The 22,811-nt window shown below is 36.4% G+C and overlaps 1 protein-coding gene across 5 annotated transcripts in view; it reads left to right on the top strand.

Annotated features, from left to right (window-relative positions):
• PDS5A (PDS5 cohesin associated factor A) overlaps window positions 1-22,811 on the top strand; it is a 133,755-nt gene that overhangs the window by 51,354 nt on the left and 59,590 nt on the right. For all 5 annotated transcript variants that reach the window (XM_086406072.1, XM_086406076.1, XM_086406075.1 and 2 more), the window contains exons 7-11: window positions 3,298-3,378; window positions 8,440-8,580; window positions 12,797-12,912; window positions 20,688-20,782; window positions 22,204-22,349. In XM_086406072.1, coding sequence (XP_086262198.1) covers window positions 3,298-3,378; window positions 8,440-8,580; window positions 12,797-12,912; window positions 20,688-20,782; window positions 22,204-22,349 — 579 coding nt within the window. The remainder of the gene's footprint in view (window positions 1-3,297; window positions 3,379-8,439; window positions 8,581-12,796; window positions 12,913-20,687; window positions 20,783-22,203; window positions 22,350-22,811) is intronic.

Consider the following 22,811-nt stretch of genomic DNA (forward strand, 5'->3'; position numbering starts at 1 on the left):
AAAGACTCTGATGCTGGGAGGGATTGGGGGCAGGAGGAGAAGGGGACGACAGAGGATGAGATGGCTGGATGGCATCACCAACTCGATGGACATGAGTTTGGGTGAACTCCGGGAGTTGCTGACGGACTGGGAGGCCTGGAGTGCTGCGATTCATGGGGTTGCAAACAGTTGGACATGACTGAGCGACTGAACTGAACAGATACAGAGTGTAGGAATTGGTATTTCGCCTTAGAACCCATGTCCTACATTTTTCTTAGGCACTTTCAGAAAATGATTTGGGCAAAAGCAGAACCTATATGGTTAATGTTAAGGGGAAAAGGATGTTTAAGAGCAGTCTATTCCTCTCCATTTCCTTTTTCTGTTTCTTTCTGCTCGCTCCCCCTAAGAAAGTGAAGGACTTAGCTTTCCCCGCTCCAGGTCCACCACTGATGTGCACTGCACTCAGGCCTATCCTACTGTTGGTACTTACTTTCCTGCTCTTTTCCTCTAATTGTTCAGTGACTTGTCATCAGATGTCTGATAAATGTGTATCTAATTATACTATTCACAATAAGATGCAACCAATTATAAATTCTTTTCCTGACTGATATATTATTTACATTTTTTAAAAATTCAAATGAGTCTATAATAGGTCAAAATTTTGAGAGTATGGCAGAGAGGTTATATATGTTAGGGAAAATAAGAAAGGAAAAACTTTATGAGGAATAGTGTATTTGGTGTTTGTATTCTAGTTAGAGTGTATTTTTAATGAGTAGAACTATGCCTTTTTAGGAAATAGGTTTTTTTAGTTTTATCAAGATACAAATGATATAGAGCACTGTATACGTTTACCTACATTCAGTTCAGTTCAGTCGCTCAGTCTTGTCCGACTCTGCGACCCCATGAATCACAGCACTCCAGGCCTCCCTGTCCATCACCAACTCCCGGAGTTCACTCAAACTCATGTCCATCAAGTCAGTGATGCCATCCAGCCATCTCATCCTCTGTCATCCCCTTCTCCTCCTGCCCCCAATACCTCCCAGCGTCAGAGTGTTTTCCAATGAATCAACTCTTCGCATGAGGTGGCCGAAGTATTGGAGTTTCAGCTTTAGCATCAATCCTTCCAAAGAACACCCAGGACTGATCTCCTTTAGAATGGACCGGTTAGATCTCCTTGCAGTCCAAGGGACTCTCAAGAGTCTTCTCCAACACCACAGTTCAAAAGCATCAATTCTTCAGCGCTCAGCCTTCTTCACCGTCCAACTCTAGCATCCATACATGACTACTGGAAAAACCATAGCCTTGACTAGACAGACCTTTGTTGGCAAAGTAATGTCTCTGCTTTTGAATATGCTATCTAGGTTGGTCATAACTTTCCTTCCAAGGAGTAAGCGTCTTTTAATTTCATGGCTGTATTTACCATCTGCAGTATGAAATCATTTATTTCATTTAAACATGAAACATTTAGTGAACATCCATTATCTCATAGCTGCAAAATTAAAGAAATAGAAAAAAATTTTTTTTTCTTGCAAATGAAATAAATCTTAGGATTTACTCTCTGAATGAATTTCACTCACATATAACATATAGCTGTTTTTAAATAGATTTATCATGTTTATGTCACTAGTACTTACGTCTTAGTTGGAAGTACCTTTTGACTGCCTTCATCTAATTCTGCCTCCCCACCCCTGCCTTAACTACAAATCTGATATCTTTTTTTATGAGTGAGTTTTTGAAGTGTGATTGATCTACATAACTCTTCCTTAGTTGTGGTTACACAGTATTTCTCTACAGTTCAAAATGATCACCTAAATCTAGTTACAGTGTATCAGCATATAAAGATTTACATAGTTATTGATTGTATTCCCCACACTGTTCATTTCATATCTGTGACTCAGTGATTTTGCAGGTGGAAGTTTGTATATGTTAATCTCCATCACCTGTTTGTTTCCTCCAAGATTGCCTTAATTTTGAGCTAATCTTAGTCTTTTGGAAATGGAATAAAAACCTGGAGCAAGTAGCAGGAAGCTATGGCCTGTAGACCAAATCTGGCCCACTGCCTATTTATGTAAATAAAGTTTTATTTGAACACAACCATGCTTATTTGTTTTCATTGTGTCTATGGTTGGTTTCCTGCTGCAACAACCAGAGGTGTGTAGTTGCAGCAGACGATATGGCTGGCCAATAAATAAAGCCTAAAATCTATATCTACCATCTGCCTCTTTGCATAAAAATTTTGCTGACTACTAACCTAAGGTATTGGAGAAGGCGATGGCACCCCACTCCAGTACTCTTGCCTGGAAAATCTTATGGATGGAGGAGCCTGGTAGGCTGCAGTCCATGGGGTCGCTAAGAGTCGGACACAACTGAGCGACTTCACTTTCACTTTTCACTTTCTTGCATTAGAGAAGGAAATGGCAACCCACTCCAGTGTTCTTGCCTGGAGAACCCAGGGACGGGGGAGCCTGGTGGGCTGCTGTCTATGGGATCGCACAGAGTCGGACACGACTGAAGCGACTTAGCAGCAGCAGCAGTAGCAGCAACCTAAGGTATAGGATATCCTTGCCTTTTTTTGGAGATAAGTGCAAGATGATGGTGAATGAATCTGTTTGGTCTAAAACTGCAAAGTGTAGAGATGTTAATAGGTATTTTTCAGCACAAGGATTCCATTTTCAATAACTTTAAAAAATTAAATATATCTTTTTGCAGACTTCCTCAGACCCTTTAATTTATTACCACGCATTGGGAATCTTGAGGAATGAAGGCAGTAGTTAGCATTTCAGAAATACAACTGATTGAGAATTTTGCTTGAAGCACTTCCCATGTCTCCTCTTCGTCAGAACAGACATTGATTAGACAGTGAAATACTGAGGATAATGTGTGGGTGTTAAGGGATAAATGGGTGTGATTATCAATTCAGATTGGTTTAGTTCAGTCGCTCAGTTGTGTCTTAACTCTTTACGACCCCATGGACTGCAGCACGCCTGGCCTCCCTGTCCATCACCAGCTCCCGGTTAACAAAACCTAAAAGTCTTAGATTTAGTAAAACTAAACTTAATATAGGGTTGAACTTTTGGCTAATTACCTACTTTTTTTTTTTTTTTTTTTTGTATTTTAGTTTTTGTTTCATGGTTGTGCTATTTGCAACTTCTGCGTTTATGACGTCTTGACTAGTGGATATTGGGTAAAACCTTGAATGCAGTTCAGTTATATTTTTTGCTTCATATTTTCTGAACTTTGAAGACTTTGATGATCTAGTGGTATTATCTTGTAAATTCATTAATTTGTTTGTAACTTTGCATATTTTTTGTGTTTCAGAACTTAAATAAACAGTCGTTTGACCTCGCAAAAGTCCTATTGAAAAGGACAGTCCAGACTATTGAAGCATGCATTGCCAATGTAGGTATTTCTGCCTATCTTTTTTCTGTAATTTTGTAGTTCTTAATCCATAAAGGTATGAATTTATTAGAACCCTTCACATAAAGACTTATTTAGCCTGTAAACAGTTTCATCTATTAAGAAGAAATATATAAGAGAACTGATATGTCCAAATGTAACCAAATGCAGCATAACTTTATAAGCTTTATAGACATGGTTTTTAAATGGCACAAGATAGAGGATGTTAGGTCTGCAATTCCCACCCTTTCTTCTTTGTATTTTATCTTTTTATCTCCTTATGCTGGTCTTTTTCACTTTCTCCCTTCATCTTTATCTCTGGCTCTCTGTATATATAGTTTCTTCCTCATGTCTCTAAAGTATTCTTCTGAGCCTTTTTGGCTTTCCCTCTTAAATAGTTGTTAATAGAGTAGTAAGTTGTTTTTGACTTTCGTGTATATATTGTTTTGTTTTTACCACAAAGTCAATAAAGTAATTCTAAAAAAATATTATAATTGTGCTGCCTTAATGTAACAAGTTCATTATTGAACATTGGTCAGACTCTTACCTGTTTTTTGACACTTTATATAAAACTGAATTGTTCATTTATGTTTCCACATCTTGACATCATTTTTTTTTACATCATGTTTTTATTTATGACAAGAATGATTGTAAGTGTTCCTTTAAATTCATATATAATTTACCTAATCATTTCCCTCTTGCCTTGCATTTAGGTTTTCTTCAGTGTTTTCTTTAGTACAGTCTTCTTGAATGTAGTATTTATTTACTGTTGAATTGTTTTCTACGTATAAAAGTCTAAGTATATTTAAATCTTATGAATTATTAGTATTAATTTACTAAATACTACAGTGAAATTTGTCTTTTTTCAGTCTCAAGTATTTTTTTCTCACTTCTCAAAAATAGCCATTACCAATAGATTTTCATATATCCTTCCAGAATTATTCATATGTGTATGTGTAGTTTAAAATTTTGTTAAAACTCTTTTCCTTATTCTTTTCAAGTTCTTCACAATATTTTCTAACTCTTAATATATGTTGTCTTTCAAAAGAAATTTATCATTTGATGATACTACCAAAAACATGCTCAGATCAGTTGCATACAATTGCCTCTGTAGCATTTTTACATTTTATTTTTTTTGTTTTTTTTAAATTTTATTTTATTTTTAAACTTTACAATATTGTATTAGTTTTGCCAAATATCGAAATGAATCCGCCACAGGTGTACCCACGTTCCCCATCCTGAACCCTCCACCCTCCTCCTTCCCCTCCCCTCCCTCTGGGTCGTCCCAGTGCACCAGCCCCAAGCATCCAGAACCGTGCATTGAACCTGGATTGGTGACTCGTTTCATACATGATATTATACATGTTTCAATGCTATTTTCCCAAATCTCCCCACCCTCTCCCTCTCCCACAGAGTCCATAAGACTGATCTATACATCGGTGTCTCTTTTGCTGTCTTGTACACAGGGTTGTTGTTTCCATCTTTCTAAATTCCATATATATGCGTTAGTATACTGTATTGGTGTTTTTCTTTCTGGCTTACTTCACTCTGTATAATAGGTTCCAGTTTCATCCATCTCATTAGAACTGATTCAAATGTATTATTTTTAATGGCTGAGTAATACTCCATTGTGTATATGTACCACAGCTTTCTTATCCATTCATCTGCTGATGGGCATCTAGGTTGCTTCCATGTCCTGGCTATTATAAACAGTGCTGCGATGAACATTGGGGTACACGTGTCTCTTTCCCTTCTGGTTTCCTCAGTGTGTATGCCCAGCAGGGGGATTGTTGGATCATAAGGCAGTTCTATTTCCAGTTTTTTAAGGAATCTCCACACTGTTCTCCATAGTGGCTGTACTAGTTTGCATTCCCACCAACAGTGCAAGAGAGTTCCCTTCTCTCCACACCCTCTCCAGCATTTATTGCTTGTAGGCTTATGGATTGCAGCCATTCTGACTGGTGTGAAATGGTACCTCATAGTGGTTTTGATTTGCATTTCTCTGATAATGAGTGATGTTGAGCATCTTTTCATGTGTTTGTTAGCCATCTGTATGTCTTCTTTGGAGAAATGTCTATTTAGTTCTTTGGCCCATTTTTTGATTGGGTCATTTATTTTTCAGGAGTTGAGCTGTAGGAGTTGCTTGTATATTTTTGAGATTAGTTGTTTGTCAGTTGCTTCATTTGCTAATCAATCAATGTTATACACCACATTAACAAATTGAAAAAGAAAAACCATATGATTATCTCAATAGATGCAGAGACAGCCTTTGACAAAATTCAACATCCATTTATGATAAGAACTCTCCAGAAAGCAGGAATAGAAGGAACATACCTCAACATAATAAAAGCTATATATGACAAACCCACAGCAAACATTATCCTCAATGGTGAAAAATTGAAAGTATTTTCTCTAAAGTCAGGAACAAGACAGGGGTGCCCACTTTCACCGTTACTATTCAACATAGTTTTGGAAGTTTTGGCCACAGCAGTCAGAGCAGAAAAAGAAATAAAAGGAATCCAAATTGGAAAAGAAGAAGTAAAACTCTCACTGTTTGCAGATGACATGATCCTTTACATAGAAAACCCTAAAGACTCCACCAGAAAATTACTAGAGCTAATCAATGATTATAGTAAAGTTGCAGGATATAAAATCAACACACAGAAATCCCTTGCATTCCTATACACTAATAATGAGAAAACTGAAAGAGAAATTAAGGAAACAATTCCATTCACCATTGCAACGGAAAGAATAAAATACTTAGGAATATATCTACCTAAAGAAACCAAAGACCTATATATAGAAAACTATAAAACACTGGCGAAAGAGATCAAAGAGGACACTAATAGATGGAGAAATATACTATGTTCATGGATTGGAAGAATCAATATAGTGAAAATGAGTATACTACCCAAAGCAATTTATAGATTCAATGCAATCCCTATCAAGCTACCAACGGTATTCTTCACAGAGCTAGAACAAATAATTTCACAATTTGTATGGAAATACAAAAAACCTCGAATAGCCAAAGCTATCTTGAGAAAGAAGAATGGAAATGGAGGAATCAACCTGCCTGACTTCAGGCTCTATTACAAAGCCACAGTTATCAAGACAGTATGGTACTGGCACAAAGACAGAAATATAGATCAATGGAACAAAATAGAAAGCCCAGAGATAAATCCACGCACATATGGACACCTTATCTTTGACAAAGGAGGCAAGAATATACAGTGGATTAAAGACAACCTCTTTAACAAGTGGTGCTGGGAAAACTGGTTAACCGCTTGTAAAAGAATGAAACTAGACCACTTTCTAACACCATACACAAAAATAAACTCAAAATGGATTAAAGATCTCAATGTAAGACCAGAAACTATAAAACTCCTAGAAGAGAACATAGGCAAAACACTCTCCGACATACATCACAGCAGGATCCTCTATGACCCACCTCCCAGAATATCGGAAATAAAAGCAAAAATAAACAAATGGGACCTAATTAAACTTAAAAGCTTCTGCACAACAAAGGAAACTATTAGCAAGGTGAAAAGGCAGCCTTCAGAATGGGAGAAAATAATAGCATTTTTACATTTTAAAAGTATTTTTTCTAATTTAATTTTGTTAGAAAGGAGTGGAGATATCTTTTAATTTGTGCTTTGATATTATATTCTCTTTGTTTCTTCTTCCTATAATGCTTTTAAATTATCAGCCTTTGTATCATCACCTTTTCCTTCTCTTTGTCCTCTGATTTAAAATGTTTCTGACTTTCTGGGGTTTTTTTTGGCTGTGCTGGGTCTTTGTTGCAGTGTTCAAGGTTTCTCTAGTTGCAGCAAGTGGGCTCAACTCATGGTAGCAGTATGTGGGCTTCTCATTGCAGTGGCTTCTTTTGTTGTGGAGTACAGGCTTTAGGGTGCGCGGGATCAGCAGTCAAGCCTCATAGGATCAGTAGTTGTGCCATATGGGCTTAGTTGCTCCGCAGCATGTGGAATCTTCCTGGACCAGGGATTGAACCCATGACCCTTGGCAGGCAGATTCTTATCACTATACTGCTAGGAAAGTCTCTTTCTGGGTATTTTGGGGGGGGGGGGAGCAACTCATCCTCCACCTTCAGTTATTCTTTATTGCTAAATTCATAGAGAAAGTGTGTATGTGTCCACACATGCTCAGTTGCTTAGTCGAGTCCAACTCTGTGACCTCATGGATGATAGCCTGCCAGGCTCTTCTGTCTATGGAATTTTCCAGGGAGGCGTATTGGAGTGGCATTTCCTACCTCAGGAGTTCTTCCCAACCCAGGGATCAAACACACGTCTCTTGAGTCTCCTGCACTGGCAGGTGAATTCTTTACCACTGTGCTACTTGGGAAGCCCAAGTAAAGAAATTACTCAAACTTAAAAATCCAAAAGATTTAGTCATTTAAAATTTTTTGTCTGCTCTAAAGAAATTTCTCTATAAAATCCTCTGCTGCTGCTGCTAAGTTGCTTCAGTCATGTCCGACTCTGTGTAACCCCAGAAACGGCAGCCCACTCGTCCCTGGGGTTCTCCAGGCAAGAACACTGGAGTGGGTTACCATTTCCTTCTCCAGTGCATGAAAATGAAAAGTGAAAGTGAAGTCGCTCAGTCGTGTTGGACTCTTAGGGACCCCATGGACTGCAGCCTACCACACTCCTCTGTCCATGTGATTTTCCAGGCAAGAGTACTGGAGTGGGGTGCCATTACCTTCTCTGATAAAATCCTCTACAATGGATTAAATAAACTATTTAAATTGTTTTTTTTTTTTAATAACAGTTCATTCCTAGAATTGTCATCCTAATTTGAAAAAAAGGTAACAACTCAATTACTTTTAAAATTTTTCATATAACAGTCATAATTTGATGATATTTGGAGATTTGTTCTGTTTTGGTGACTACCCTATTATATATATTAGTAATTGAAACATCAGTTCTTTTTCATCTTCCTCACTTGTATATGGAATGCCTAATTTATAGTTTTCTTTTAACACATTTATAAAAAGCCAGTCCAAGTTTTTAAATTAAATGGATATTTTGTTTTTGTTTCTGTCTCCTTTAGTTTTTCAATCAAGTACTGGTGCTGGGAAGATCATCAGTAAGTGATTTGTCAGAACATGTATTTGATCTGATTCAGGAACTTTTTGCTATAGATCCCCATTTATTATTATCTGTTATGCCGCAGCTTGAATTCAAACTGAAGGTAGGACTGACTATAATTTCTAAGTTCTTTAACTTTTGAGAGAAACATATATGTTATATTGTTTTCCTTTAACTGTAAAAGAATAAAATGTGAGTTCAATTTATCTTATATTTAGTTAAGGTATACATCTTTTTTAATCATTCAAGTAAAACAGAGACTCTCATCTCAGTGATGTTTTTCATTGCAATTAAAATTATAATTTACTTAATTGTTAAACGCCTGATAAACACAGTGATACAAATAACATATGGAAAGTGGAGTTATCCCCAAAATGTATAAAATGTTATTAAATGATATATATTATTATATGTATATGTTTTAGAACATCAAATGATATCAGACTCAGTACTCAAAGGATCTTGATTTTAACTATTTGGCCCTTTCATAGTATAGATCAAGGACAAAAATTTTATGTTATGACTTGAGCATATCTGGGAGGGTTTTTTTTTTACTGTTGTTTTTTTAAATAGCCAACTAAACAAATTCATAATGCCTCAAAAAATACGAAAATCTTAACACTCAGTCCTTTCTCCTTGTTAAACTTTAGAAAAGAACATGTTACATTTTGCTTGATATTCTGGAATTTTTGAAAAATTTTTTTAATATCCAGTATTTTATTTAATCCTTAAATCAGACTGTGGTATATTTAGGACCAACACTACCAATTTTGATTTTTTAAGTTATGAAAAACATAAGATAAATTATTATGAAAAGTTTAAGATGAATCATTTTGTCCATTTACACAGTTAAAATGTATTTGGGATTCGAACTCTGATTTCAAACTCTTAAAACAGGTATAAGATTTGTCCATTTTGTTTTATGACAAGAATTTGCTGTTCACATATGAAAGACATTTTACTAGGTTTCTCAGAAACTGTTGTACGGAAAATGTTACACAGAGAACAAAGTTTTGTTTTGTTTTTTAATAATAGGTTTATTTCCACAACAGTCTAAGAGTGGTTCCATACCAAATTATTTTATAAGGCATTAAAATATTTTCTCCCAGTCTAATATATAGAGTTTGAATATGAAAATCAAGCCTCTTTAATCCTTAAACAAGGCTGCTATAATAGATGGTGGGAATGGATTAGGAACTAGACTTCAGGATTTCAATGTGTAAGCTTAATGTAAACAGAATGAAGTTAAACTACATTGGCTGTCCATACCCCATTCTTCTATAAGTTCATTTACTTACATCAGAAGTTAAGAGCTGAATCTGGCCTCCCAAAAATGTTTTATTTGATAAATTTTATTTCAAAATGTCATACAAAGAATTTTCTCTTTTTAAAAAGTTGATAACATTGAGTGAATGAATAAATTTTAAAATCGGACTTTGTTGAAAACTCCAGATTAAACATTTTCTTTAAGAAAAAAAAAATCAGATGATTTGACAACGTTTGGCTAGAACTTGAGTAGTAGTACTTTAAATGGGTTATGAGCTTGTCTCTACCACAGTTGTCCTCAATTACTCTTCATCTTGTACCCTCTCTATGAAAATTTGATATTTTCATAGGCATACTTTAGCAGTAGGTGCACAAAAAAATTTTTTATAGATTCCTTAATTCCCTTTTTTTTTAAATTTAGCACCTTAGTTAATGTTATTTCTATATAGTCTCTTTTAATACAATATGTATAACCCAAGACCATTGATTTTTATGTTTTTCTGTATTCTTAGATAAATTTTTGCCTTTTTAAAACTTTATGTTGAACTAGTACCGTATCTAAATAATAGTAAGGGAATATTTTATTGTTTTACAGCAAGTGCTATCACCTATGTTCTTATTTGCTTCTGACTGTAACCCTAGCCTGCACCAGTATTACTTTTCTCATCCCAAGTGAAGAAACAGATTCAGAGTAGTTCAGATACTCTCTCTATAGAATTGTGTGTGTGTGCTTAATTGTGTCCAACTCTTTCCAACCCCTTGGGCTGTAGCCCACCAGGCTTCTCTGTCTATGGTATTTTCCAGTCAAGAATACTGGAGCAGGTTGCCATTTCCTACTCTGAAGAGATCTTTCTGACCCCATACATCAAACCTGTGTCTCTTGCATCTCCTTCATTGGCAGGTGGATTTTTTTTACCACTTCACCATCTAGAAAGCCTATCTGTATATAATTAGAGTGCCCCTTTTTTGAGTCACCAGTATATGCTAAGCAGATAGCCTAGGAAGTTTTTTATGGCTGTGGTGACTTTCTGTAGATGTATTGCTGAATTGTAGCTACAGCTTCTTTGTAGTGAAAAGTCCTCTAAAGACAATAAAAGTGTTTGAGAAAATGCTTCAGAATCACTGTTTGATTTTACTTTTTATACTAGGCCACTGTCTGCACCTGTGTACACTCTCCATTGCATAGTCCACAGAGTGCTGTTACTCTCTCGTGTTTTACGGGGTACTCTGATAGCTGAGTTACTTAGCAGCAATGGCTATAGTTGTCAGAAAATTTGCCACATTTTACATTATAATTTTTTCATGTTAGCCAGAGATAGACAGGCATTTATATTTATTCCTCAATTTAAAACATTAAAACACAATCATAATTGCTTTATTTTGGTTGGAGAAAATTTTTACAGAGAATTGTTCTGAATCGATTACGTTAATTAGAAACAGTAACAGAGTTGGTTACCTTTTCCATCTAAGGCTGAAGAAAAATAAAAACTAGGTGGCCTTTTGAATTTCTTTTAGAAAGCCACTGATAAATTATTAATACAGAATTTCTGATTTTTACCCATTCTTTTAATTAATACTTTATATATATATTTGTATTCAAACAATATATTAGGTAATAGCTCAATGAGATAATTTTCACTTAGAGATAGATTACCAATATAGGTATGTATCAGAGACACCAAATAGTTTTTGCACCAGAAAAAAATTACCTTCATTATCATCATATTCCAGTCTCACTCAAGGAACATATTTAAAAATCAAAAAAGGCAGGGGGTGAGTGGTAAGTTTTCATTTAGTTTTATTTCAGTAGTTACATGTGAAATAATCACCAGGCTACTGAAGTGGTTACTTTCAAGTAAAGTAAAATTTCCACTTTTTCTAGTGCTTGAAATTTAAGGGATAGATTGGTTTTTCTTTAAAAAGAAAATAAATTATGTTAGCTAGTCAGTTGAACTTACAAAAGGCAGCACTGTTCTTCATTGTAGTCATATTGCTTGAGAAAGACTTTGTCGAAGAAAATCATTTTTGTAGTTTTAAGTTTTAAACCTTGAATTTTCATTTTTACCTGTTTGATAAGTGTGCCTGTCTTTTAACCACAAAACCCCTATCTCTGAAAATTAAAGCATTCTTTAAAAAAAGATAATACCTCCTCTAGTCTTTCTTTTTTACCTTGCTATCTTTTCCCATGAGTATGTATTGACTTTCTGGTATTACTTTAGACACACTGTATTTGAACATTTTAAAAATTGGAAGTTGCTTTTTGTTATTGTATTTGAACACTTTAGAAATTAGCAATTGCTTTTGGTTATTGTCTTTATTTTCCTAGGGAGTGTGTAACTTTTAAAACATTTCATGCACCATGTGGTTTTAGAATAATTCGATATATATTAATGTGGCTTCACTAGTGAAATGAAGGACATTTTTGTAATGTATATTGATTCAGGATAAGAAAATAGGCCCCTATCAAAAATGAAGTTTTGCTTTTTTGTAGTGTTCAGTTCACTTGACTTTATAGATCCTTGTAAGATTCATTCTCTTCTGTTAAAATGAATTTTTCTGAATCATGACATTCTTCAGTATTTTGTGCTCCAGTCAGGAGGGGATCATTGATTAAAACTTCATATACCGAAAAAAAAAAAACCTTTCAGATATCAAAACCTTAATTGATATGGGTTTATGTTGGAGATGAAATTGTAGGGCAGAAGTTACTTGTAGGTCTTCCATTCACAGAATTTTTTCTAGGACTCTTAGGGAATGTTAGAATTAAATCATTATCTTCATATTTCTACAGCATCTGTGCAGATTGCAAGCAAGCAGAGAAAACAGGCATAAATTAACAGTTGAGAGGGAATGAAATAAGAGCAAAGGACCTGATGATCTAATGTGGAATTAAATCAACTTCTGCATAGTAAATGAGAGAATACAATATTTTAAAGTTTTCATCATTATAAGCAAAAACAGTGAAATTGCAGCTTCTTGGGACTATTTTATGTTATTTTTTTATAATCTGATGAATAAATCTCAGGTTTTATTTATTTTCTTTTTTCTCTTAGAGCAATGATGGAGAAGAACGATTAGCTGTTGTTCGACTTTTAGCTAAATTGTTTGGCTCTAAAGATTCCGATTTAGCAACACAGAATCGTCCTCTGTGGCAGTGTTTTCTTGGACGGTAAGAGAATACAATTCTGTGGACTCTATGTTTTGGAGGCTAGTCAGTATGGCCCACCTGATTAAAACCACATATATCAAACTTCAATATATGTTTTTTTAATACCAATGTTACTGTCTCTCTCGGAGAGTAAACTGAAGAGCAATTTTTTATAAAGAAAGCTTTTTTTTATTTACCCACATAACAGATTTTAATCTTTCTTGTGTGTGCTAAAATAATGTCATTAGAATAAACATTTGAAGATCTGCAGAGTCTTAAAATTTTTAAATCATGAGATTGAAGACATCATGGTCCAGTCCATGCCATATTTCACTCAAACAGTTTATTTATTTACTGGTGCTTATCCTTTAGATACATAGCTTATCTGGTAGCAAGATGTGTGTTTTAAACAATTCAGTATTGTCTGATTTTGAAATGGAAAATAGCACTGCTCAAAGCTTTTAATGTTCCTTCTAAAGAACTTGGAATTATTGTGTTCTATTCAACTTGATGGTAAGGTTGGAAAATCTATGAAATTTATTAAATTGCTTTCTTGTGTTACATTTACATGTTTCTTTACTTCAAACATTGATTAAAAAGTCAATTTTTATTATTAATATTCTAGAGAACATTTGAAATTCATCATTGTCTAATTCAACTGATTCAGGAAATGGGCTCCAAAATTTTTCTTCAAGTAAACTCACTATAATAATTGTTATAGTAATCCTATGTTAAATACTAAAATAAATAAGAGACTTCCATGGTGGTCCAGTGGTTAAGAATCCACCTCACAATACAAGGGACACAGGTTCATTCCCTGGGCAGGGTACTGAGATCCCGTATGACACAGAGCAGTTAAGCCCCCGTGACTCAATGAAGATCCTGTATGCTGCCACTAAGACCTGAGGCAGCCAAATAAATAAATTACATATATATAACAAATTGGAGACACTGATATAATGATATCTTATTTGCCCAGAACAGGTCGTTTTGAAGGTCTTGAATATATTCTGACCATTTGATTAATTAAACTTGAATTTATAAGAATTTAGAGGGAATGAAACAGTTCTACTTGTCAGTACATAGACGAGTGTATCTGTCCTAGTGATTGACATTAATATATATAGAAAAACATTTAAACGAAAATGCAAGACTCCATTTTTCACTTGCATAACTTATAAAAACTAAATCAACAGTAAGAGGCTTCTTACACTGAAAATTTCACATTCACTAGTGTCCTGGTAATCGGTCTCTTATTCAGGTAAACGAAGTATTTTTAGCATATCTGTTGTACTATATTATTTCCCTTAATTATTTAGTAATAAGTGTTTTGATACTTGATCATGAATAGTACTACTCACTTTTTTCTGTTAGTTAGAAAATTATAAATCGTAAATGAAATATTTTATTAAAATGACAGTTGTCTCTGGATAAGAAAGTAGGCGGCCATGGATATTTATGTGTCTATTAAATAACTTTAGTTTTATTGGTTATTTATGAGATCACTTCAAAAATATACATGTTTTCAATGTTTAAAGTCACATTATCTATGATCAATTATATGCCAACAAAGCAGACAACCTAGAAGAAATGAACAAATCCCTAGAAATGTATTGTTTCCCACGACTGAACCAGGAAGAAACAGAAAATATGTACAAATCAATTACCAGTAATGAAATTGTGTCAGTGATTATTGTTGTTGTTTAGTCACTAAGGCGGAGAGGGCAATGGCACCCTACTCCAGTACTCTTGCCTGGGAAATCCCATGGATGGAGGAGCCTGGTAGGCTACAGTCCATGGAGCCGCTAAGAGTCGGACATGACTGAGCGACTTCACTTTCACTTTTCACTTTCATGCATTGGAGAAGGAAATGGCAACCCACTCCAGTGTTCTTGCCTGGAGAATCCCAGGGACAGAGGAGCCTGGTGGGCTTCTGTCTGTGGGGTCGCACAGAGTCGGACACGACTGACGTGACTTAGCAGCAGCAGCAGTCACTAAGTCATGTCCAACTCTTTGCGACCCCATGGATTGCAGCATGCCAGGCTTACCTGTCTTTCATTATCTTCTGGAGTTTGTTCAGACTTGTGCTCATTGAGTCGGTGATGCTATCTAACCATCTCATCCTCTGCCACCACCTTCTCCTTTGGTCTTCAATCTTCCCCAGCATCAGGGTCTTTTCCAACGAGTCAGGTCTTTGCATCACATGGCCAAAGTATTGGAGCTGCAGCTTCAGTCCTTTACTAGAATATTCAGGGCCTATTTCCTTTAAGATTGACTGGTTTGAACTCCTTGGTGTCCAAGGAACTCTCAAGAGTCTTCTCCGGCAATACAGTTAGAAAGCATAAGCATCAGTTCTCTGGCACTCAACCTTCTTTATGGTCCAACTCTCACATCCATGCCTGACTACTGGAAAAACCATAGCTTTGACTATACAGACCTTTGTCAGCAAAGTGATATCTTTGCTTTTTAATACACTGTCCATGTTTGTCATAGCTTTTCTTCCAAGGAGCAAGCATCTTTTAATTTCATGGCTGCGGTCACTGTTTTGGAGCCCAGAGAAATAAAATCTGTTACTGATTCTACTTTTTCCCTTTCTGTTTGCAGTGAAGTGATGGGACTGGGTACCATGGTCTTAATTTTTTGAATGCTAAGTTTTAAGCCAGCTTTTTCACTCGCCTCTTTCACCCTCATCAAGAGGCTCTTTAGTTCCTTTTCACTGTCTGCCATTAGAGTGGAATCATCTGCGTTGTTGATATTTCTCCTGGTAGTCTTGATCCAGCTTGTGCTTCATCCTGCCCAGCATTTCACATGATGTACTCCGCATACAAGTTAAATAAACTAGAGTAACATTATATATCCTTATCTTAGTCCTTTCCCAATTTTAAACCAACCACTTTATCCATGTCCAGTTGTAAGTGTTGCTTCTTGACCTGCATACAGGTTTCTCGGGAGTCAGGAAAGGTGGTCTGGTATTTCCATCTCTTTAAGAATATTGCACAGTTGATTGTGATCCACACAGTCAAAGGCTTTAATGTAGTCAATGAAGGAGAAATAGATGTTTTTCTGGAATTCCCTTGCTTTTTCTATGATCCAGTGGATTTTGGCAATTTGATCTCTGATCTCCCTGACTTTTCTAAACCCAGCTTGTACATCTGGAAGTTCTCTGTTCATGTACTATTGAAACCTGGCTTGAAGGATTTTGAGCATAACTTTCAGGTCAGTTCAGTTCAGTCGCTCAGTCGTGTCTGACTCTTTGCGACCCCATGAGCGTAACCTTAGCGTAACTGTCCAATAGTTTGAGCATTATTTGGCACTGCCCTTCTCTGGAATTGGAATGAAAACTGACCTTTCTAGTCCTGTGTCCACTGCTGAGTTTTCCAAATTTGCTGACATAGTGAGTGCAGCAATTTAACATCATCTTTAAGGATTTTAAAGAGCTCAGCTGGAATTCCATCACCTCCACTAGCTTTATTTGTAGCAATGCTTCCTATGTCCACTTGACTCCACATTCCAGGATATCTGGCTCTAGGTGAGTGACCACACCATCATGGCTGTCCTGGTCATTAAGACCATTTTTGTAGAGTTCTGTATATACTTGCCACCTCTTCTTAATATCTTCTGCCTCTGTTAGGTACTAGCTCACTATTTGCAGATGACATGTAATACTACATAGGAAATCCTAAAGATGCCACCAGAAAACTACTAGAATTCATCAATGAATTTGAGTATGTTGTAGGATACAAAAATCAATAAACAGAAATCTTTGCATCTGAATACACTAACAGTGAACTATCAGAAAAATTAAGAAAATAATCCCATTTACAGCCACATCATAGAGAATAAAATACCTCAGAATAAACCTACCTAAGGAGGCAAAAGAACTGTACTTGGAAAACTGTAAGATACTGATAAACCAACTGAAGATGACACACAGAGTTGGAAAGATATAATTGAAATACTTAAATATTGTTAAAGGCAATCTACAGATTCATTGCAATCCTTATCAAAATACCAATGGCCTTTTTCACAGAACTAGGATGAATAATTCTACTAAATGGGAGAAGTTATTTCCAAATAATATACATGATAAGTTGTTAATATCTAAAATATATAAATACCTCATTCAAGTCAACATCAAAAAAGCAAGCAACCTGTTTTAAAAATGGGAGAGGATCTGATGAACATTTTTCCAAAGACGACATATGAAAAGATGCTCAACATCAGGGGATATTTGTATACCTTTGGCTAATGCATGTTGATGTATGACCAAAATCAAACCAATGTTGTAAACCGATCATCAATCAATTAAAAATTAATATATTTTTTTAAAAAGATACTCAACATCACTAATCATCAAGGAAGTGCAAATCAAAACCACAGTGAGATACCACCTCACACCTGTCAGAATGGCTGTTATCAAAACGACTACAAATAACAAGTGTCTGCAAAGATGTGGAGAAAAGGGAACCATTGTGCACTGTTGGTGGCGATGTAAATTGGTGCCGCCACTATCGAAAACAGTATGGAGGTTCCTCAGATAATTTAAAATGACACTATCATGTGATCCAGGAATTACAGTCCTGGGTATTTATCTGAAGAAAACAGAAATACTAATCAGAAAAGATAGATGCATTAGCTCCATGTTCACTCTGGCATTATTTATAATAGCCAAGACCAGAAAGCAACCCAGCTGCCCAAACAACAGATCAGTGGATAAACTAGATGTGGTATATACATACGTGGTGGAATTTTACTCTTCCATGAAGAAGGAAATCTTACCATTTGAGACAACATGGATGTCCCAAACAGAGAAGGACAGATACTGTATGGTTTCACTTATATGTGAAATCTAAAAAAAAAAAAAAAGACCAAACAACAAAACAAAGACAGTTAAGGAGAACAAACACTTGCCAGAGGGAATGGGGGGTGGGGGTGGGGAGGAATAGGGTAGAGGAAATTAAAAGCTAAAAAATAAGTAAATCACATTATTTATGATTAATATTTTTAAATTGCCCAATAAATTTAAAATTTCAGTTACTCAGCTTATCCTTATATGAAGTTCTGAATCTACATACTGAGTTTCATGCTTATTAAATTCTTGCTGTAACCCTAACCCTTATGATTATACAGTGGAATTGAGAAATAGATTTAAGGGACTAGATCTGATAGGCAGAGTGCCTGATGAACTATGGATGAAGGTTTGTAACATTGTACAGGAGACAGGCAAGACCATCCCCAAGAAAAAGAAATGCAAAAAAGCAAAATGGCTGTCTGAGGAGGCTATAAATAGCTGTGTAAAGAAGAGAAGTGAAAAGCGAAGGAGAAAAGGAAAGATACACCCATTTGAATGCAGAATTCTAAAGAATAGAAAGGAGAGATAAGAAAGCCTTCCTCAGTGATCAGTGCAAAGAAATAGAGGAAAACAATAGAATGGGTATTCTAGAGTGGGAACAATAGAATCATGCAAAGATGGGCTCAATAAAAGACAGAAATGGTATGGACCTAACAGAAGCAGCAGATATTGAGAAGAGGTAGCAAGAATACACAGAAGAACTACACAGAAAAGATCTTCACGACCCAGATAATCAGATGGTATGATCACTCACCTAGAGCCAGACATCCTGGAATGTGAGGTCAAGTGGGCCTTAGGAAGCATCACTACAAACAAAGCTAGTGGAGGTGATGGAATTCCAGTTGAGCTATTTCAAATCCTAAAAGATGATGCTGTGAAAGTGCTACACTCAGTATGTCAGCAAATTTGGAAAAAGTCAGTTTTCATTCCAGTCCCAAAGAAAGGCAATGCCAAAGAATGCTCAAACTACCGCACAATTGCACTCATCTCACAAGCTAGTAAAGTAATGCTCAAAATTCTCCAAGCCGGGCTTCAGGAACACGTGAACCGTGAACTTCCAGATGTTCAAGCTGATTTTAGAAAAGGCAGAGGAACCAGAGATCAAATTGCCAACATCTGCTGGATCATGGAAAAAGCAAGAGAGTTCCAGAAAAACATCTTCTGCTTTATTGACTATGCCAAAGCCTTTGACTGTGTGGATCACAATAAACTGTGGAAAATTCTGAAAGAGATGGGAATACCAGACCACTTGACCTGCCTCTTGAGAAACATGTATGCAGGTCAGGAAGCAACAGTTATAACTGGACGTGGAACAACAGACTGGTTCCAAACAGGAAAAGGAGTATGTCAAGGCTGTATATTGTCACCCTGCTTATTTAATTTATATGCAGAGTACATCATGAGAAATGCTGGGCTGGAGGAAGCATACGCTGGAATCAAGATTGCTAGGAGAAATATCAATAACCTCAGATATGCAGATGACACCACCCTTATGGCAGAAAGTGAAGAACTAAAGAGGCTCTTGATGAAAGTGAAAGAGAAGAGTGAAAAAGTTGGCTTAAAGCTCAACATTCAGAAAAGTAAGATCATGGCATCTGATCCCGTCACTTCATGGCAAATAGATGGGGAAACAATGGCTGACTATTTTTCTGGGCTCCAAAATCACTGCAGATGGTGATTCCAGCCATGAAATTAAAAGTCGCTTGCTCCTTGGAAGAAAAGTTATGACCAACCTAGACAGCTTATTCAAAAGCAGAGACATTACTTTGCCAACAAAGGTCCATCTAGTCAAGGCTATGGTTTTTCCAGTAGTCATGTATGGATGTGAGAGTTGGACTATAAAGAAAGCTGAGCGCCGAAGAATTGATGCTTTTGAACTGTGGTGTTGAAGACTTTTGAGAGTCCCTTGGACTGCAAGAAGATCCAACCAGTCCATCCTAAAGGAGATCAGTCCTGGGTGTTCATTGGAGGGACTGATGCTGAAGCTAAAACTCCAATACTTTGGCCACCTGATGCGAAGAGCTGATTCATTTGAAAAGACCCTGATCCTGGGAAAGTTTGAGGGCAGGAGGAGAAGGGGACTACAGAGGATGAGATGGTTGGGTGGCATCACCAACTCAATGGACATGAGTTTGTGTAAACTCTGGGAGTTGGTGATGGACAGAGAGGCCTGGCATGCTGCTGTTCATGGCGTCACAAAGAGTCGGACACAACTGAGTGACTGAACTAAACTGAATACTGGTGGCTCGGCAGTAAAGAATTTGCCTGCCAGTGCAGATATGGGCTTGAACGCTGAATCAGGAAGATCCCTTGAAGAAGAAAAGGCAACCCGTTCAGTGTTCTTACCTGGATATCCCATGGACAGAGGAGCCTGGTGGCCTACAGTCAGTGGGGTGGCAAAGAATTGTACATGACTTAGCAACTAAATAGCAACAGCAAAAAGGGCAATTACGGGTTGGTTCCAGCCACGTGAAACTTTTTTTTTTGCTTTGAGGCAGTATGGCACATGGATTGTGTGTACTTATTTCTGGGTCTGCCCTTGCTTTCTACCTCACATTCTTCTAGCATTTTTCTCCTGTAAACTTTTCTCAGATAGATTTTGTGCATTTTGAAATTTTATTTTTTGTTTATTTTGTGGTATAATTTTAAGCTACAATTTTTGGCTTTTCAACATACATAGTTTGGGTTGGGGGATGTTTTATACTATTTTAACATGGTGAAAATCCTGTTCTAAAAAATACTGTTGTGAAATTATGTATTTTTTAATTTATATTCTTCCTTCAGAATGATGTAACTGTCATTTTAATGACCACTGTATTTTCTAGTAAGTATTGGAAAAAAAAACTTTATTTTTTTAGTAGATATTTATGTACTGTTGATATACCTTATTTGAAAATAGTTATTTTGCCTTACAACTAATATTTAGCAATCTTTTTCTGTATAGATTTAATGACATTCATGTTCCTGTGAGATTAGAAAGTGTGAAATTTGCCAGTCACTGTTTAATGAATCACCCAGATTTAGCAAAGGATCTCACAGGTAAGGTGGCTGGTCTATTGAAATATGAACGCAATCACACAAATATATTTTAGATGTGGCCTTTGACTTTAACTTGAGTTTTTGAATAGGTTTCACTCTGGCACTGTTTCAGGTCTCTAACAGTCATGGACTAGTAAGTGATTTCATGTTTATACAATAAAATTAAGTTTGAAATCTTCACATTGTAATCTTTTGAAATTTTTTGGAATGATAGTTTAAAGAAGTAGACTCTTCCTTTGAGTAAGTAGATAAGTGATTTCTTCTGAAATAGATTAGTAGAATTTCTCATTCTTCACTTGAAATAAAGCGTTTAAACCTACTTATTTGGTTGTAACAAATAAATAGCTTCTATCAAAATACTTGGGCTTCAGACTCAGTATAAGGAGTCTCAGCAGTAAAGAACCTGCCTGCTTTGCAGGAGACTCATGTTCAATCCCTGGATCAGGAAGATCCCCTGGAGTAGGAAATGACAACCCACTCCAGTATTCTTGGAAATACCATGGATAGAGGAGCCTAGCAGGCCGCTGTTCATGGGATTGCAAGAGTCTTACTCAGTGACTAAACCACCAGAATCAAAATACTGTTTACTGTGGGCTGCCTTGATGGCTCAGTGGTAAGGAATCCGCATGCCAATGCAGGAGACACGGGTCGATCCCTGACCAGGAAGATCCTACATGCCACAGGACAGCTAAGCTTGTGTGCCACAACTACTCAGCCTGTGCTCCAGAGCCTGGGAACCACAACTGCTGAGTCCACATGCCACAGCTGCTGAAGCCCATGCACCCTATAGCTCATGCTCCACAACAGGAGAAACTACCACAATTAGAACTCAAGAGCTACAACTAGGGAACAGCCTCTGCCTGCACAACTAGAGAGTAGCCTCTGCTTGGGCAACTCGAGAAAAGCCTGCACAGCAACAAAGACCCAGCGCAAACAAAAATACAAATAAATGTTTTACCAAATTTTTATCAATTTGTCCAAAAATAAACAAAGTGCTTGCCAAAAAGAGAGGAAATAACTTTGTTCGTATCATAATTATCTAAGATTTTTTTTAGCGGTCATAGAATATTATTTTATATTGTGTAATGCTATAAGAATTTTTATTGTATTTTTTTTAGTCGTTTAATATGTATTGTATAAATCAGGTGCTGCTTTGATTTCAAATCAGGTACTGATTTGACTTTTCCATAATAGTTGGTATAAAATATTATTTATTAACATATAACTTTTCAGTAATAGTGTGATATAGTTCATTTTGTTATTATGTAATGGCCACCTCAGAAATTAAATGATTTTAATTTATCCTCATTTTACAATTGTTCCAGTATATAGACATAAAAGCATTAGGTTGTGTTTTTTTTGGTCATTGTGAACATAATGAATATTATAGCTTATATTTAGCTTAATTTTTTCTGTTTCAGAATATTTGAAAGTTCGATCCCATGATCCAGAAGAAGCTATTCGTCATGATGTTATTGTTACTATAATAACTGCTGCCAAAAGAGACCTTGCCTTAGTGAATGATCAGCTACTTGGCTTTGTAAGAGAAAGAACACTGGACAAACGGGTAAAACCTGAGGAATTTTATTCTTTTTTAATTTACTAAACAGTCCATTCTGAAGGAGATCAGCCCTGGGATTTCTTTGGAAGGAATGATGCTAAAGCTGAAACTCCAGTACTTTGGCCACCTCATGCGAAGAGTTGACTCATTGGAAAAGACTGATGCTGGGAGGGATTGGGGGCAGGAGGAGAAGGGGACGACAGAGGATGAGATGGCTGGATGGCATCGCTGACTCGATGGATGTGAGTCTGAGTGAACTCCGGGAGTTGGTGATGGACAGGGAGGCCTGGCGTGCTGCGATTCATGGGGTCGCAAACAGTCAGACTCGACTGAGCGACTGATCTGATCTGATGTTTACACTGTTAGCAAAATACAATAGAAATCATTTTATATTTAAAGTTATCTTGAAAGTCAAATTCAGTTCAGTTCAGTTCAGTCACTTAGTCGTGTCCGACTCCTTGCGACCAC

This window comes from Bos grunniens, chromosome 6, assembly GCF_055505025.1.
Source record: "Bos grunniens cultivar Pamir isolate PY7600 chromosome 6, Bosgru_T2T1.0, whole genome shotgun sequence".
NCBI lineage: Eukaryota > Metazoa > Chordata > Mammalia > Artiodactyla > Bovidae > Bos > Bos grunniens.